Source organism: Limulus polyphemus, unplaced genomic scaffold, assembly GCF_000517525.1.
Source record: "Limulus polyphemus unplaced genomic scaffold, Limulus_polyphemus-2.1.2 Scaffold325, whole genome shotgun sequence".
NCBI lineage: Eukaryota > Metazoa > Arthropoda > Merostomata > Xiphosura > Limulidae > Limulus > Limulus polyphemus.
The window spans coordinates 558,254-579,038 of record NW_013665935.1 but is presented as its reverse complement, the minus strand read 5'-3'; the positions used below and the strand labels follow the sequence as shown (position 1 = coordinate 579,038).

Here is a 20,785-nt window from a genome sequence, read left to right as displayed (position 1 = left end):
AGCGTTGTAAGTTCGCAGACATACCGCTGTGCCACTGGGACGGAGGTATGTAAATAACAAGAACAATAAATAAAAACATTGTGTTCTCGAAATTTTTGAATATAACTTGGTGTTCATGAAACGCTCTCAAAGTTGCCCTAACTTGAACACATACCACATAATTCATCGAACCAATTAGATTCTAAGCGAAAGCAAAGTTATCTTAGAATCAAATGGTTTTTTCCTAGTGCAAAACAATATCATACAAAATATCTTCAGAATAATTACACAAACTTTACGTTTTGAAAAACGTAGTGATTGTTCAACGGTGTACAGTTTCAATGCAGTCAATGACTTGTATGTTTTTTTTCTTACAGTGAACAAGATGGTTGCGTATTTTTTCTTACATTTTTATTGGAGTGCTTCCCAAACATGGCGCTTAACATCTTAGTAACTGTCATGATGCTCCGCTTTCTTTGTCTAACAAGAGACTGTTGAAGTTGAGAAGTTCTTACTTGACGAATAAGACTGCAAAAGGCTTCGTTAACTCTGACATAATTATCTGCTGCGGATACTTCGTCAAAGTCACAACCGTACTGAGTGGAAAGTTCACTTCCATCCTCGAACGACACCTGTCGGCCGAGCTCTAGATCTCTTTTGTTACCTAGCAACACAACAGGAGTGTAATGGGGTGCCTTAGTACGATAAATTACATCAAGATAATCATGAGCTTTAACAAAACTTTTTCTGTCACAGATACTGTAAATAACAACACAGGCATCAGCCCATTGGACTCCGTCGGTCGGAAGAAAGTCGTCCTAAGGATAAAAATTAAAGTCCATGTTCAATTACAAAACATTCTCATGGAGAATCTAAGAGATTACAGTAATATATATTTAACTACTGACTGTTTATTAGTTCTTTGTCTTGAATATTGAGTTAATTAATTCTGAATTAACGTTTATGCCATTTAAAAGACTGAACAATTTCAGGATATTTCAAAACATAATGTTAGAATATTATATTTGTATGATTGAAAATAGCTTATGATTTAATTCAGTTTCTTAACAATCTAGTCTGCCTATTACACTTTTTAATTACACAGTTCGCTCCTAAGATGTTGTAGTCAGAAATCTAAACACCTACACCAGTATCAATCTCCCATTCCAGTGAAAATGACATAAAATTCTATGACAAATTTTACTTTCTAAAATATGAGGGATACTAAAATAAGACTCTTTACAGTAAGAACTAACCATTGTTTAACATAGCAATTACAGTAAGATCAAACTACTGTATAAGGTAAGAATCAAAAGAAGAACTAACCATTGTTTAACATAGCAATTACAGCAAGATCAAACTACTGTATAAGGTAAGAATCAAAAGAAGAAATAACTATTGTTTAACACAGCAATCAAAGTAAGATCAAACTACTGTATAAGGTAAGAATCAAAGCTAAAACTAAAAACTTATTGTTAAAATAAAAAAGATAATAATTAAGATAATGTTAAAGAATGTATGCGTAAAAAAAGGGATCTAAATAAGGTGTTTAAGTTTTAATAGAATGATTCAAACAAAACAATTACCCTTAAAAAATGGTTTAAAATTAAAACTAAAATTTCCTACCCATTTGAGAATCGAACCTAAGGATTTTGTATTAAGGTAAAGATACAAGAAAAAGGTTTGAAGAAAGGATATTAACTACATTTTTATCATTTCAAGAAAGGATCAAATATTTTATTTTCAATATAAGAAGACAAGTCAATAATTTACAACTTAAAGTAAAAAATCAAATCAGATTATTTAGTATTCAAATTAAGGATTTAAGCTAAATATTAGTACTTACATCATTAAAATTAGTTCATTGTAGAACTAAAATGGCAAAAGTTTAATTACATATAGATTTTAGAACAGAATACAAAACTAGAAAAAGCGACAGTCTAAGATAGTATCAACTAATGGGTGGGCTTTAAATAACAAGGATGTATTCAATAGAGTTGTTTAAACATTTGTTTAATAACAAGTAAAAGCTTGGAATGGTCTCTTCTTTCATTAGGCGTGTGTCTTGTGAACCAGACTAGTTTCGGAAAATTCCACTCCTCATCAGTGACCCAGGACACTACCACCAATGAAATAGCGGACCAAACCAAGCCTTTATAGTAGTGAGGTTGTAAATATTATGTGTATAACACTGAATTTGGTAGATATTTCTAATTTTTTAAATCAAAATTATAATCTTAAATATGTCCACAATATTCTGATTCCTCTCATCATATCTCAGAGCTGTTAAATGTTTTAAAAAGTTTTGAAAATCAGTGGAAACTTTCTACTATTTTCATTTAATTGTAACATATATCAACATCCTGGCCTACAACCAGGCTATTAAAATATTTTTCAGCATATGTTTTATTTTTATTGGTTTTTACTTATTAAAGCATTTTATTACAATAGTCATATTTCAGGGATCCTTTATATGGTGCAATTAAAAATATAAAACCATTTTTCTAATCGACAGCCCCTTTTTTTCCAGAACGGCCAAAACAAAAATGCATTTCTTGATTAACCACCTGTAAGTAATCAGAAATAGGTACGTACGTCATAAATATATAGAAGACAGAACAACAGCCACTAGTAATAATGACTAAAAATTATTTCAAAATGTTCCATACGTACCGACCAGCGAGAAATGTCCAAAATCTCGACTTCAGTTACGCTATCATCACACGTAACACTGTGCTTGTACAACCAGTCTAAATAAACGAATAAATAGCAATCTTATTACATATCACACGCTGTAGTTCGGATAATAAACAAGCATACGACATTGTAACAGTCGAAAGTAAAACTTTTAAACAACTTAAAATAGACATTCCAGAGGAAAATAAAAAATTCATATAAAACAGATAAAATGGCTGTAATATTAAAACTTAAAACAGGTTTCGACTTTTCGAACATCTATTTTAAATTCTTAGCTCCGGTCTCTTTTATATGCCTTACATGATTCTTAGAATTAGAAAATTTACTACGTTAGTCTGTTTACAAAGTATAAAGTCATAAAGACATATCTAATCTGTAGTAGTTTAGATAACCAACTTCTATAATTATAAACACATTTCTAATCTATAGTAGTTTAAGTAACCAACTTCTGTAATTATAATAATTATAAACTATTATATTATAAATGATTAAATTTGATAATTATAAACTCATTTCTAACCTATAGTAGTTTAGGTAACCAACTTCTATGGTTATAATAATTATAAACTATTATATTATAAATTATTAAATTTGATAATTATAAACACATTTCTAACCTATAGTAGTTAAGGTAATCAACTTCTATAATTATAATAATTATAAACTATTATATTATAAATTATTAAATTTGATAATTATAAACACATTTTTAAGCTATAGTAGTTAAGGTAACCAACTTCTATAATTATAATAATTATAAACTATTATATTATAAATTATTAAATTTGATAATTATAAACACATTTTTAAGCTATAGTAGCTTAGGATAATAATAGTTCTATAATTATAAACTATTATATTATGTTATAAATTATTAGATTTTATAATTATAAACACATTTCTAACCTATAGTAGTTTAGGTAACCAACTTCTATAATTATAAACACATTTCTAACGTATAGTAGTTTAGGTAACCAACTTCTATAATTATAAACACATTTCTAACGTATAGTAGTTTAGGTAACCAACTTCTATAATTATAAACACATTTCTAACGTATAGTAGTTTAGGTAACCAACTTCTATAATTATAAACACATTTCTAACGTATAGTAGTTTAGGTAACCAACGTCTATGACATCGTTGTGTTTCTCATGAACTTTGATCTTCAGCACTTTTATTTCATCGATCTTTGTATTCCCTTGTTTTTTCAGTTTATAAGTTTTATTTAAAACCTAAATTTATTTATTTTATTAATTATAGTCTATTTCATTTCAATAATACTTTTTACATTAATTTCTCTCAATTCTTTCATCAACTTAAATTGGATGATTTTAGTTTTATTGATTGCAGTATATATATATATATATGTGTGTAAATTTAAAGTTTTCTAAAAATAAGGACAATTTATTTAACTATTATTTATTAATTTGTCTGATTATTCCCATGCCTATCATGTCCGTGCATTATATCGCACATTAAGATCCATTATATATATATATATACACACACATATTTAGTAAAATAACTTGTTTTTGCTTTATCGACCTTAGGAAAAATACTACAAAGAAAAACATCTTATTTGAACGATTAGTAAAACTTTTTTACATTATTTGAAAATTTGTAATTTATTACTATGAAATTCATAATGAAATCTCACTTGAAATGGCTTAAATCGACTCGAGAAATAACAAACATACCCAACGAAACACTTGACTGGTTAATAGCATATTAAAACAAATAGAGATAATTTGTTGCTACTGCTTTAAGGGCTGTTTTATGGAAGATTAGATACCCTGCTCATTTATATGCTGTTGATAAAGGACCGATAAAAACTAATGAATGAAACTCACATAATCAAAATTGTCGCCAGAATACTTCACCCACACACGAAATAAAGACCGAAGACAAATGAGCAAACTATTAAGGCTTCACGGGCCAGTTAGACCACGAGTAGATTTAACCTGACAAAAGTATTAAACTTAATTCAAATTAAGACTTCTACAATACTGACAATATCTTTATTAGATTTTAGTAATTTGTTGTCAGATGATTTTATTTGTCCATAGAATACTTACTAGGAGAGGCATAGTTAAATGAAATATTAATGTGAAGATCACAGTGCGACAATTTATGCAGGCAGGAAAAGATGTATAACTGCATAAGACCCATAAGTAGAGTATCACTTTTTCAATTCAAGAAAATAACTATTGAATTTAACAAGATAATAAGCATGTGGGAAAGAATGTAATTACGTTTTATCATTAATGTAATTGTAGCTCTCGTGCGACTTGCGTGCTAAAGTGAGTGCACTATGGGACTAGAATTGCTATTGAAGGACTATTATTATTATCAATAATGTGGAGAACTTTCAGAATGGGAAGAAGGTACAGTGAAATAATGGTCTAGTGAAAATAAGAACATTAAACAGTAGCTTTCAAAAACATATCAGAAGTGAAACAAAAAAATTGAATCATTCATTACAGCTAGCTCCCTTCTCCCCCCCCCCCAAAAAAAAAGACGTAACAAAAATGTTAAAGACATCTGTCCCCTTTCAGTCACGACATGGGAGACAAGTTTAGCGTTGAAATGAAGGATGACGGGAAGTAACAGGCAATTAATGTAAATTGTCAACATTATGCCAAGTACAACTGTGTAACTGGAGCCAATCCTAGTTTTACAAAAATCTCCTTCTGAATCTAGGCTTGCCATGCAAGAATCTACACGTGCGCTGAATTTTGGGATGAACATCAGATCTCTCTTGACGAAATATACAACGCCAAAGAAATAAATATTCATTCGTCTTCATAACGTTCCCAAAACTACAAATAGACGAGTCGTTTCCTCGTAATTTGTTCTCTCAACGTGATGAGATTGTTTCTGAACTTTGGCAAGATATTGATATAACCAGTTTTATTGACGAGTGTGAAAGTATACAAATTATACAGTGGTGCTATAGACATTACATTTAACACAAAAAAGTAGTCCTAACAAACGAAGAAATCAATAACGTCCTCATAAATAATCAATCAGTAAGGTCTTACTAATTTACATCAATGATGTAACAACTATTTGTACATTTTCAAAGATCTGTATGCACATTGATAACACAGATATTACACTTCTTTTAAAATGATAAATATGGCTTGAGTTGAAGTTTTCACAGTTTACTTTTATATAAAAACAAAATGATTTAAAATAATAAGTATTCAGATACTAGAAAAATTCAACTACGATTGATCTTTGAAAATTAAAGAGATTTGATTGGCAATATTGACTATACTACAGGGTGTCCCTAAAGTCTGGACACATAGGAAACTGTATATAGTTGTGTTAACTGACCATATATATATATATACTAAACAATAACGTGCCTTTTTAATGAATTAAGTAATATTCATTTAATTAAGAACTTTTTGCAGTATGACATATACATTTTATTTATCCTTACTTACCAACTACTGATTAAGAACTTTTTGCAGTATGACATATACATTTTATTTATCCTTACTTACCAACTACTGATTAATAACTTTTTGCAGTATGACATATACATTTTATTTATCCTTACTTACCAACTACTGATTAATAACTTTTTGCAGTATGGCATATACATTTTATTTATCCTTACTTGCCAACTATTGATTAATAACTTTTTGCAGAATGGCATATACATTTTATTTATCCTTACTCACTAACTACTGATTAATAACTTTTTGCAGTATGACATATACATTTTATTTATCCTTACTTCCCAACTATTGATTAATAACTTTTTGTAGTATGGCATATACATTTTATTTATCCTTACTTACCAACTACTGATTTCACTTGAATAAATATTTTCAGTTATACAGCTTGTTCCGATTGAAATTGATACATTAGGAATTTATTTAGTTATTTTAAATAAATTTTAATTCCCCCTTTTTTACTGTAGAGGTTTAATACTGAATGAAATAATCCTCCTCTCTTAGCAACCTTATTTTAGTGTTTCTAAATTATGCATAAAATTATAATCTTTGTTTATGAGGCTTGTAAAATATACTTATCAGTGCCTGAAAAAGCTTAGATGTAGAGCTGATATATGTTAATAGTAGACCTATAAATTTTTCTAAATCTACCATAGCTCTGTTTCTGACGGTGGTTTCCTTTTTTTGTGTGTGTGTGTAAAGATACGTGACTTTCAGACTTTTATAATCTGACTTGTTGTCATTTCAACAGTTAGGTTCATTATAATGATAAAAAATTGGCTTTGATTATTATTTTCGTTGCTTCTTAATTTTCTGTAATTATTTGTTTGAAGTTAAGCACAAACAAAACCACTCGTACTTGCAAATAATTTTTCGAATTAATAAATTTAAAACGCAAGGATGACTTGGCACATTTTTAATTTGATGTTACATGTCGTTCTTTTCTCTCTGTTAATTCTATAATCGCTTAAGCATTATATATATTCTAGAAAGGTGAATGTATATACCTACCTATATTGGAACGATATTCACCAATGTAACGTTGTGTGAGGAAACGGACTATCAGTGCTGAAAAAGCAAACAGCTTAGTATCACATACAACCTAAATACACAATACTCATTGAAATATCACAGTAACACTGATAACACGGAGCAACAAAAATAAATTTACAAAAATACAACTGAAACCAAAGAATACTTTGACTAAAAGAGTACAAAAATACTGAAAATGAACAAAAGTTTACCAAAAACAACATAAATTACCCCTAGCAACAGTTACCCATCTTATTCAGTCACTGTGTCAAGTCAGATGTGCAAACTGTACAACACATATTTGGAGTCCAATGTTTTTCTTGGTCACCAATTTTACACCCAAAATAGTGGTAGTAATCTACCTTTACTTTATGTGTGATGTTTTCCCTTCGTGAAACTGTAATATATTTTCCACAAATGTAGCAAAAACTGTTTGGGTACTTTTTGCACTTGTTGACTTTACTTGAACTGGAAGCACCCAATATTTCAAATGATTTTCTACAAAAATATAAAACAATTTATTTTTTCCGAAATAGAGTTTAAAAGATAAAAAAACAAAGTTTTGCAGAATTTGATTAAATCGTGGATATAATGCGAGGAAGAAGATTGGAATTTGTTTTGATTGTGCGCGGAGAAAGGGCGAAGTGACCAACTGAGTGAGTGGGAGGCAACTGAGAGAGAGGTGTATGACTCCGCCCCTTTTATGCTCAATCGAGAGACTTCTCAAATGTTCTAGCAAACTGAGCACGTGATGATCTCGTGATTCCCTGGTAGAGCAGGTGAACGTGGGAATGAAGCAAAAGTGGTGCAATCTGCTACAATTATATCAAGAACAAATAGCATATTTAAACAATATATTTGGAATTTTACACCAATACAATACATTCAGTGTTTGAAGTTATAAAAAAATGTATGCCTTTTACCCATTAAACTTTCCACATAAACTTCATTTCACAGCATAAATTTATTGCAATGAGTTGATTGCATGGTATCTCACACAGTGCTGATAAAATATTGAGGTATTGCAATAACTCAAAATCTAATGGACAAATTTTTACTACTCTTTTGAAATCAGCACAATCTAATTACCCCGAATCACTTGAGCTTTCTTCAGAAGCAAATTTTGTGTTGTCCAGTGTATTGTTTCGAAACGTTTTATTCTTACTAGCCTCAATGCTGTATTGAGCCAGTCCAGAGTAAAGTTTTTCGAAACATTCTAAGTGTTATTGTGAGATACATTATATAGGAATTACCCTACAATAGTTTGTGGTTCACTGGCTTCAAAGTTATACAATATTCATTCCTCTACCTTGATATTACTAGAGAAATTTCCTTGAGACTTGGACGTTATAAAACCCATTTAATAACCTCAGATAAAAAATAGAAAACCATTTCTCCAGTTCAAATGAACATCTCAGTGTTGAAAATACAATATTTTGTGTTTCAAATTTTAGTTGCAAATAAACCAGGGAGCATCACGTACAGGGATTTATTATATTTACAGTTATGCCTTAGGCATAAACTCCACGACACGTCCCATGAAATTTTCTATTTATTAGGAATATCCCCAACCAAAACTGTAACTCTTAGAACGAGATTAACGAAACAGGAGGGTTTAATATTGACGTCACTAGAAACAACTAAAGGAAAAACGTTGCTAAAATAAGTTGTGTATTTAGAACTTCGTATTGCAATACTCATATCTCAATCATTTTTATTCATTTACATTTTTGTAATAATTAGGCTGATTATTAGTGAATGGATTTGTTTCTAAGAGCTGTGAAAAACAATGACCAAGCGGCGACCACCTAATTTCGGTAAAACTGAAGACAAAAATAAAATTAAAATAAATTACTGATCCTTTGATAAGTCCGTTTTTACTAAATTCGACATTTTTAGAAATTTTAAAATATATTCTGGTAACATCTTTCACAGAGACAAAGTTGTCATCAAGTTAATCTCTGCCCGATTTAATAATGCAAAAAACAACAGAATAGTATGTAGATTCCATATTCAGCCTTTTTTTTTGTAATAACAATCAGACTTATAGGGTAAGAACTTTGCTACAATCAACCAAAGGCAACAGGTTACAAATGTATGAAATATATCAGAGTTCGATGAATATTCTATATTCAACCTTTTTTGTAATAACAGTCAGTGTTATTAGACTCATGGTGCTACAATCTGTCAATAGCAACGAGTAGAGCACAGAAATTGTTAGAAGTTTAACAAACAAAAATATATATCTTTATCTATAGAGAATGAAACCCTTATGGATTTCTGTGCTATCATATTCTTGAAACGGAAGTTCGGAAACCGTCGTCTTCGTACACTATATGGCTTATGAAAAGTACGCACGGAGTAGAGGTGTTCTTTGGATATAACAAATATAAAGATAGTATCTTTTCAATGAAAATTACGCTACAGGGTTATTATCAAGATGCACTGTCATCAGATAGAGTATGAGCGGATGTGGGGTCCTGGACTGTAATGAAGTGGTGAGACTCCAAAATAGTTTTAATATAACGTACTCAACCTCTTTGTTTGTTATTAATGTTGTTACATCGCAGGAAAATGTGGTTAAAACGTTGTGTCAGGAAATGAAACTCAAATTGAAACAGGAAAACAATTAATAATTACAGTTAGTTCCGTGTGTGGACAGAATGAAATGAAAAAAATACTAGTTTGATTTCTTGGGTCACGAACGCACTGCGGGTTTGTCCGTTTCCACGTGCCTTGACATGTGTATTCTCGCTTATTCTATAACCAAGAATAGTCGTGTAATAAATTATGAATGCTTTGGCTAATACTCGGGAAGTCGTTATAACTTGAAATTATTTAAATTTCTAATTGATTTATTTCAGTTTATTTTACAAAGCGCCAATACAACAGCAAACTCCTGTTGTTGTTTTTTTTTCTGAATAAACCTTTTTCAAGTAAGTTGTTAATTAAGTTTATTAACTTATGTATTAAAAATTACAAGTTATTTCGATTACCTAGCGCATCCAGTTTCTTGATTGTTTGAAAATTACTGTTTGGTTTTATATTTTAGTTAGTCATGGGACGTGGAAGACCATTATATCTAGAACGTTACATGCTTTTCGTACATGTGTAGGATTTCTAATGATGGCAAAAAAAGAGTTACATAAATAACTGATTATGGTATGTTCTTGTAAATTATTTAAGTCATTTAGCTATCGATCATATGCAATGTTCGTTAATTCAGATAACAGGCACCAGTTCATCAAAATCAATGTAATTTGTTTTAATGAATATATACATATATATATATATATAATATGAGGGTATAAAGTATTTTTTATTTCAAGCAAGACTTTTCTCTTGTTTCTCTTTGTGCAACTTAACGAATTTTATGCACTGATGAATTTGCGAAAAATGTTGACGGGTCATTGGGCCGGCATGGCCAGGTGGTTAGGGCGCTCGACTCGCAATCTGAGAGTTCCACCAAACATGCACGCCCTTTCAGCCGTGTGGGCGTTATAATGTCACGGTCAATCCCACTATTTGTTGGTAAAAGAGTAGCCCAAGAGTTGGCGGTGGGCGGTGATGACTAGCTGCCCTCTAGTACCCTCTAGTCTTACACTGCTAAATTAGGAACGGCTAGCGCAGATAGCCATCGTGTAGCTTTGCGCGAAATTCATAACAAAACAAATCATTAGCCACTAACCAAATTCGATTAGTCCCTTTTAAAAATTTACTTTCATCGTCGAACGTAAGTCGCTTGTGGCCTTATGGATAGCATACTCGGACTATGAATCCGTGGGTTCATGGTTCGCGGTCTATTGCCGCAACAATGCACTCCGCACAAAAATACGTTACAGTCAAATATTGGGATTTGTTTATTGTTCCTTTCTGGTGGCAAGCAGCCAACTGAAATATAGCGAAAATATTTTAATATTCGCTGCGTCTGATTCTAGCCGTTCTATAACTGTTGTGAATAACTGCTTATTTCTTCAGTCATATGCATCCCTAGTCTGAATGTTATGAATTTCTTAATATTATTAACTGAAAATATCAAAACTCCTTCTTGTTGTTAAGCACAAACTTACAACATTGGCTATCTGTGCTGCGCCCATCACGAGTATAAAGCTTATAACGCTAAAAACCGGGTTTTGATATTCGTGATTTGCACAGCACAGATAGCCCATTGTGTAGCTTTGTGTTTAACTACAAACAAACAAATTAATATGAGTATAAGAACCCGTGTGCTAGCAGAGTAAGCCCTCATACTTATCACTGAACCACTGGGGGAAAATTCAAAAAAGAAAATGTCTTTGAGTGCTCGCTAGTAAAAGAAGTTTTGATGTCTACTACATTTTACTTCAGTAGTGTCCTTATTTGACACTTGTCTATTTATCAGTTCAACCCCTTCTTTGGTCAGTTAAAAGCAGTCCAGTAATTAATTCTCGGTTTATAATTAACTTACAAAAGTATCAAACAAGCTATCTCATCAAACTGATATAAAAATAACCTATACCAACTATTATACTCATTACATTATCAAGAATCATCCAACTAATTCACATACAATAACATTTATTTAACTAGCAATGATTGTGTAATGAACTACACAATTGGAGGATGCTTTCAAAAGTCGGGTAACGATACATCAAATATACGTAGCTTTAAAACTATTTTGCAAATTACCAGAACAAATTTTTTGCTTGTTTCCGATTTTCAAGCAAAGGTACAAGAGGTTATCTGTGCATAGTCGTCCTTGATTTTGAACTGAGGGAAGGCAGCTTGTAAACAACATACATTGCCATCTCTTGCGATTCTCTTGTCTGACCGTCACTTCTATAACGCACCAATGGCTTCAAAGTGTCGATCGCCTTTTTTTTTTTTTTTTAATAGAAGAACGCGAACCATGAAACGGATATCATTGTCTGGGCACGCTCACCACTGGCTATGCCCGGAGTATTAAAACAAACTGGACAATATATATATATATATTTCAAAATGATATGTTACAAAGAAAGTAATTATCTTAAAATATGATTCACAACAGATTAAACAAACTATCAAAATGCCGACTACAACAAAAATGCTAAGATTTGCTTGCTAACTTTAAGAAAATAACCTGGGTAAAACTCAACTATGCACATAGTTTGCAAGAATTATCGTTAATTACTATATTATATCTTATAAGAAAATCCACTTGATATGCTCATAATGCACTGGTATAAAATTCAGCTAACCAACATCTCCAAATAGTGGGTCAATAAAGACTTTTATATGTTAACAAATTGGGTTAGCCAGAACTACTTACTGAGCTATGCTAACAAATAGGTTAACAAGGACCAGCATGCCTACAGATGTTGATGTCAAAGCACATAACCAAGATTTACTGTTATGAGAACATTACCGATATCAACCTTGTTTACCAATAATATCCAGAGGGAGAACTCAGCGATACATGCGCAAATCTATTGAGCTGACATAATGTGAAGAATGACTGAAGATCCGGGAGGAGTGTCGAGAGATGACGAAATAGTAGACATGGCAACAGGATTGTGTGAGATAAACAACAATATAATTATCGAAAAATTAAACATACCATGAATGCTGTAGTTTCGAACTATATAATTTGTCCTCAACTCGGAAAATTCGAATGTTTTTCATATCAGTGTTATATATGTTTTTGATGCGTCTGTACCAGTAACTTCATTACCATACATGTTAGCTTTGTCAGAAAATAAAAATTAACAACATGAATATACAAGCAGGAAACTATCGCAATTGATAGTGTTATTATTAATTGATTTACACGTTAAAGGAGTTTAGCACTGGCCAAAACACAAACTCTCTAATTGTGGAGACCCGTTCCAGCATTTTTTTCAGTGCCCAACCCTGATAGCATTGACTATGAAGTATTACTATTTAATCAATAATACAGGTAATGTAAACAATATCTGTGAAAATATCTAGATTTTATAAGATGGCAGTTACAAAACATCTGCAGAATACAACTTCATATTAAGAAAGGTATTTCCAGTATGATGGACGACATGATAGTCTGTCTTCATGTTATTCGAACCCTTACATGCACAACATACTAACGAATCTCGTTACAATGTACAACACAGTAACGATTTTCCAATAATATTAATAATAAAATAGCCCGAAAAATTGTAGAAGAATTTCATAACTATTATAATATTTAAATGCTATTTAAGGATTTGAAGGAAATTTTCACAGCAATTTTTTAAATACCATACAGTACACTTATAGTTTTCTTTGGCACATTATTACCGATGTTATCTAAGAAAAAAGGTATTACCAAACAATGGCAAATAACTCGAGCCCTACAGAAAAACCATTACAAATTACAGTGACGGTTGGTTAATACTTAACCCTAGAACTTCTGGAATGATTCTCAGTTTTAAACGTCAGTGTTAGAATGAAAGACAAATAATTGGAAATAACTCAAAAGTTCTATTCAGGCGCATCAAATCAAACATCATTACAGCTGAAATTCCCTTTCAAAATGAACAATTATGCATAAAACCCTTCAATATATTAAATACTACAATAAAATAAACGTACCAGAAGATACTAGCAGATGAACAAGTATATATATACATACAAAACTTCAAATAAAAATTTATAGGCATGTTTTCTAAATAGCATAGGCTCGTAAAAAAAACTATAAAGAAAACTGCGCAATCGTCATTATGTAATGTAAATGCGCTTTCATGTAAACAAACTTCAAAGTAACTAAGTAGCACAATCCACGCAGGTGAAACGCTTTTCAACATTTACCACACACACAAATGTAAGTGCCACACTGTCAGTAAGTCTCTAACCAGCTGCTCAAGTTTCATCTTTGCCCAGGTAAGGGAAACAATTCAAAATGCATTTTGAGGCAAAAGCCACTGCCATCCAAAACTATATTCTAAATTTGTCCGGTTTGTTTGTCATGTATTTTGTCCAGTGGCACCGTGCTTTTTTTGGAAACAGCTGCTCATCTATTCTAATGTTGTCACCCAGTTTGTAGCAGATAATGCTGTTTGTCCAGTGACACCGTGCTTTTGTTGGAAACAGCTGCTCATCTACTCTAATGTTGTCACCCAGTTTGTAGCAGATAATGCTGTTTGTCCAGTGACACCGTGCTTTTGTTGGAAACAGCTGCTCGTCTACTCTAATGTTGTCACCCAGTTTGTAGCAGATAATGCTGTTTGTCCAGTGACACCGTGCTTTTGTTGGAAACAGCTGCTCGTCTATTCTAATGTTGTCACCCAGTTTGTAGCAGATAATGCTGTTTGAATGAAATCGTTCCAACTTTCCGTTGCGAGGACAAATTTATCTGCCTTAAGAAAGACAATTCTCGTTGCTTTCAAAGCAAAAAATCTCAAGATTCTATGACAGTGTATCTGTACAAAAAAAAAGCATTCCCCATTGCACAGACCAAAAGCTTTTCAGGTATGTGCCTTTGCCACCATAAAGTCCACGAACATACAGTAGTGAAACAAATGCTTGTAATTCTTTCAAATATATTTCTGAGGAATTATGATTCTGCACCTGTGTGCCTCTGCTTCAGTACATCGTTGGATATGTTATAACACTCGCATATCAATCAATAAGTGAAAAGCCCGGTGAAGGCTATAAATGTTGCGCTTTGTATATTCTGTGGGACCTGGAGTTTCTGTCCAAACATTTTAGATAGCTCGTCTTCCTACAGTCTAAACACCTGAATTTTTCAAATAATTCCATCCTTATCAGCCTCTTGAATGTCTGTTTGTGATGGTGATGCAGCTGAACTCACTGCGCTTGGTACTTGTTGTTGTTTGTTATTAAGCACAAAGCTACACAAAGGGCTCTCTGTGCTCTGCCCACCACGGGTATCGAAACCCGGTTTCTAGCAGTACAAGTCCGCAGAAATACCACTGTGCCACTGGGAGGACGCTTGGTACTGTTGTCCGTTACGAAGTTGTTGGCACAGCTAGAGCACCTGCAGGACACGACATAGGCAAAGCGGTTGGCAGTACAGAGGATTCCTCAGAACTGCTGCTTCTGCCAGGTGTCTGTGTCTGTGTCCTCATCTTAAGTTGCTGTGCTGTCTGTTTCATAAATCCAGGGCTCATCGTTTTCAAGCTTTCTCACATTTTCTGCATCAGAATAACTTTCTAATAACGTTGTGAGCATCTCAATCACTTGTTGAGCGGACAAGCGTCTTCTCAGGCTGCTAGACGAGTAGGTGTCATTTCTCATGAAAATTGAAAGGATTACAGGTAGGCTATGTTGGTATATTCAATCGACAGATAAGCAGATACCTATACTTTGAAACTTCACGGGCTAAAATATAAGCAAAGATTAATGTAATCAAACTGGTGTGAGCTAACATAATAAAACTACATGCTACTTGCAGTTTAAAAAATAGCAAATCGTAGATTGTTACAGGTAAAAGCATGTCCTGTAAACAACATTCAAAGTGACTTGTCTTTGACGGTTCTAAATAGAAGTGATTATTACTTTTCCATTTTTATGATCCTTCCTTTGATACACCATCAGGGTATTTAACACGAACAACTGCATATCTTTCATACAAACAAAGTTATTTGAATTTAAAAACAGTCACTTTGAGTGAAAATGGCTGGTTTGGAAGTTCTAGTGTTAAGGTAAAATGTAGCACTGTCTTCTTGGATATTTTAACAATAATAACTATAATTATCGTCACAATAGCTGGTTAAAAATTCCTGAAACTGCATCTGTTGCTTAGAATGCAGACGAACATTACATCATCGCTTCGCCCAAACTGAATAATTTTTCATTGTAATATATTTTAATCGCACTTTGAAAAAAAGGCTGATCACAATCTGTTCATAATGTCTTGAGTTAATTATTATTATTATGGAACACTTAACACCGAATAAACATACTTAGATAAGATCCATTAATGTATTTCAACTATAAACTTGAAAAAGGGTGATAAACCTTGAGAATACAGCCAGGAAAAAGTTCACACACAAAACAGTAAAAAAAAAGACATAACAGCCAAAAAGCACTTACCATAGGTTTAATTCTAGACGAACGATCGAGATAAAAGTAAAGAAACTTAAATAAGGTTTAGTATTATACAATTCTGAACAAAAGATTCACTTGTGAACTCGGGCCTTGAGTCTGAACCATGTGAATCTATCCTTCGCTCCTCCTACAATCTTAAAATATATCATTCAATCTTTACTAACATCAAGAAGTGGGTGGTATTACAGGCTCTTGACAACATTTCTCAGCAATGGAAAAACACGTTAATAGGTGATAGGTGTAATTGACCCGAAATGTCATTATTCGTACATGTAAAGATATTTGAAAATGTATAAATTCTTCTTCTTAATTCGTGAGCTTCAAAGCACTTGAAGCGATGAAGTTAAACTTTTATTACCTTTTAAGGTTAATATTTTTTAGACAATAAGCTTTAATAAAGATGAGGACCAAATAAAAATAATATACAAGTACCTGAAACTATAAACAAAAACCACGTGTCTGAATAATGTGAAACGTTAAAAGTTTTAATTTCTAGATGTAGTTGGAACTGCGGATATTACGATATGTTTATGTCACACCAAACATGCTCGCCCTTTCAGCCGTGGGGGCGTTATAATATGACGGTCAATCCCACTATTCCCAGGTAAAAGAGTAGCTCAACAGTTGGTGGTGGGTGGGGATGACTAGCTGCCTTCCCTCTAGTCTTACACTGCTAAATTAGGGACAGTTAGCGCAGATAGTCCTTGTGTAGCTTTGCGCGAAGTTCATGACAAACGAAAATTTCCGGTATAATGTAGCCGGCGACGAGAATGTTATGTAAAAATGTGGTAGGGATATTTTGCTTTAGATTTGGCAATATATATTTATATATATATATATATATATAATTGTACTTAAATAAAATAAAGTTGACCTCTGGAGACTGATTGAAAAAGAGATGTTTAGTTAATCAATTTATACAAACAGGTATGAAAAATTTTCTTAAATAAATAGTAAGTTTTAGGAAAGATAAGGTTCACACTACATGAAAACAATAAGTAAAGAACATAGATTCCAGGATCTGGATTTCGGTATCTTTAAATCGACAGACAGATCAAAAAGTTTAATAACACTCAGCGGAAAAACATCCTCAAACAAAATAACACTAAAGTTTCAAATATAATTCATCTTGTTATTACCTATCAGTTTAAACTCAGGAACGTTTCACGAATTTTGAAAAACATTTTCATCTCCTACAACACCTTTTTACATAACGCTCTCGTCGCCGGATACATTCTATCGCAAATGAGACACTTACAATCATTTCCTGGAAAACCGGATGACCTTCATGACGTCACTCAACTTACTTTATATACTACTCATTCGATTACACCACCATTCCCAGTTTGAATTGGGTCCACTTTTCAAAAACTCTCCTGTTATAGGGGTTTTATCATCTTGTATCTTGAACCTACGTGTTTTTCTGACATCAAGAAGGTTAAAAAATCATACAGAAAACCATTATGAACGTATTTACAGTTATTTTGTCAAAAGAGGGTAAATCTGAAATTATTACAATAAAATGTAACTTATTTTACTGGGTTAGTGAAAAGTTGAAATTTTATTTCTTATTTACATAATACAAATATATATATGCCTATATTTATCTGTATAACAAAGTAGTGATTTTTTCTTTCTTTATCAAACGAGGCCTCAAAATCAACATGCATCACAAAAATGTACACACAAAACACGGAATTACACAAGAAAGAATAACAAATTATAAACAATTCTTAAAAAAACATACATACAATTTGTAAGTTTATAATAAAGGACACATAATGTTACAACATGTTGAAAAATGATGGAGAAGTCGAGAATAAAAAAAAAAATGTAAAACGTATTACAAGTATACTTAAAAGGTTAAATAAACATAACAGTCATATCCAGTTGGTTCATTGGTCTTAAAAAGGGCAGTTGCCCGAAACTTTACTGAATAAAACCTTTTTTTTCTCTGGTAATTTGTTTAACCTTATTGTTTCTATCAATTAAATTTGTCACCGAAGCGAATTCTATCTGTTCTCATAAGCGTCAAAATATTTAACTTGCAAACTTGGGTTATATTTCTCTCACGCAAGTAAAAACAAAAGAAAATGGACTCAAAGCTAGATTTAAACTGTCATATATTTAACATTAGATCTTGTGTTATGACAGGTACGTGTGGTGTTAGAAATAATGAAAATATACCAACAACAACAAAAAAGAATGACAGTTTTACCGCCACCAACATACAATAAAGGCGCATATATAAAAGGTAACGTCGAGTTTGACTGACTATTTAGTAATGGTAGATAAAAGAAGATAGGTTATTTATAAGATTTGATCTTTGAGGGTATATTTAAGAGCCTCAGCAATGTCGTGGATCATTTGCTTATTTCACTCACGTAGTGTTAACATTTCCTGCTAAAAATATTTTAAAACGTTTAGCAGAACCTCAAAAGGTGATGCAACGTCCTTGAAAGGTAGTTTAACGATGGCATGCTACCAGACAGGAAAAGTGGATTTAAAGATGTACTATGGCATACTGAAAACTGGTATAATTCTCGCATCTGCTATCATTATTACTTTATGCTAAAACACACTCGGGAACATCCACAAGACTTCTAGCTTTCAAGGTGCTATTCCGGTGTTAAAATAGACTGAAGATGTTAATACAAATTGGATGAATGATAAAAGAACTGCTTGTCAATCCTCAAAGTTTTTTTTTTTCCAAATGATGCCACAAAACATGAACACAAATATCCAACTGTTTTTTGTTATACGACGTAGGATTTTGTGAAAATTCACGTATTTGCTTTTACAGAAGCTATTATAAGTTTAGTTATTTATAAACTTTATGAAAACTATATTTTGAAACTTGATGATTTACCGTTGACATTATTGTAAATCTGTCTAATATGAAGTGTAACCTTAAACCAGATCTAAAAATGAAAAACAGTTGAGTAGATTTAAACTTCTAACAACTTCTACTTTTCACATTTCAACCCCAGTTCAGAAATTTAAATTTCACTGAGTTTAAACAGAATATTATTCACATTGTTTTGTCTCGTCACTGTTTTAAAGCCAAGCTTCAAATTATTAAAGTGTGTAAGTTTTCTAATATTCGGAAGTTGAAATTTCAATGAGTTTAAATAAGATATTCATCTTAATTTGGATCTCCACCCATTTAAAGCCAAAGTTATAATTATTAAAGTGTATAAGATTTTTAATACAACGTTTACTTGCAGGAACATTAATTGTTACTTTTATTGCTCACACGTAAATTACACATCCTTACTTTTTGTTTTGTTTTGTTGTTGTTATTTGTACACCTAGAAATATTAAGTATGTATTTATTATAGTATATCTACCTCTTTAGAAACCACAGTTATATATCGAAAAAACATTCAAGTAGTTATTTTATTTCAAGCGACGTTTCGGGCATACGCCCTTCGCAGGGCTCCACTTTAAGAGCTGCAGTATATTGCAAAGCGAAAGTTAAGCGTTCTTTAAAAACAACATATGCACATTGTACAGATAAGAAAGTAGCATTATTCAGGGCTAATGACAATCTCACTTTTCTATCAGAGTAGCTCACGAGTTGGCGGTGGGTGGTGTTGACTAGCTGCCTTCTTTCTAGTCTATCACTCCAAATTAGAGATGGCTAGTGCAGATAACCCTCGTGTAACTTTGAGTATAATTCAACAAATAAAGAAACGTTAGCGAAAATTATGTATAACTTAGATCTAGCTATCAATCTCTCTCCATATCTAAGAAAACACTGGAATATCAAACTATTTTTCTTTCCTTTATTAATTGCTTCTACCGGTTTCGTGACTTCAAAGGTCACTCTTCAGGTAATAGTTTTACTGATAACCTATAACAAATACCGCTCTTCAATTTAACATAAATAATCTAAATTAAATACATATACTTTTCAAATGTACAAACATATAATACACTCCATGTATGAATTATATACAGTACAAATTTTCAAAAATAAATAAAATTAGTCTATGTAGTTTCCTTTTAAAATTAAAATATTATTCTAATTATACTTTCTATTATTATTATGATAGATATGCAATATATGTATCCTATAATTTCATATTTTTACTTACGTTTTTCTTTTCTGTAAGCCTTAGTAACTGTTCACGGTTTCACAATTCTTACTGATTTTACACAACCAATTACTTCTGCCTTCTTACTACTATCTCTTTAAAGTGGCGTCAAAAAATTATAAAATATTTTTCGAAAAATAATCTTTTATGTTTAACATGAAAACATGAAAATATGGTTCTTTTAGAATTTTATTTTTTCTCAAAATACGTTCATTACAATGTTTATAGGCGTATAGTGGGTTTTATCGGGACATCTAACATGGAATTTATGTAAATTTATCCTTGATATTAAATTACCTGTTTCACCAATATATGATTCATCACAATTTACACACACACAATGGCCCGGCATGGCCAGGTGGATAAGGCGCTCGACTCACAATCTGAGGGTCGCGGGTTCGAATCCACAGCCCACCAAACATGCTCGCCCTTTCAGCCGTGGGGGCGTTATAATGTGACGGTC

The 20,785-nt window shown here is 32.0% G+C and overlaps 1 protein-coding gene across 1 annotated transcript in view; it reads right to left on the bottom strand.

Annotated features, from left to right (window-relative positions):
• Positions 1-42: 42 nt before the first annotated feature.
• Positions 43-20,785, bottom strand: part of LOC106457394 (ras-related and estrogen-regulated growth inhibitor-like) — a 30,520-nt gene continuing 9,777 nt past the window's right edge. Inside the window, exons 2-4 of the mRNA XM_022383310.1 lie at positions 7,157-7,213; positions 2,653-2,729; positions 43-797 (exon numbers count right to left, since the gene is read on the bottom strand). Coding sequence (XP_022239018.1) covers positions 351-797; positions 2,653-2,729; positions 7,157-7,213 — 581 coding nt within the window. The 3' untranslated portion in view covers positions 43-350. The remainder of the gene's footprint in view (positions 798-2,652; positions 2,730-7,156; positions 7,214-20,785) is intronic.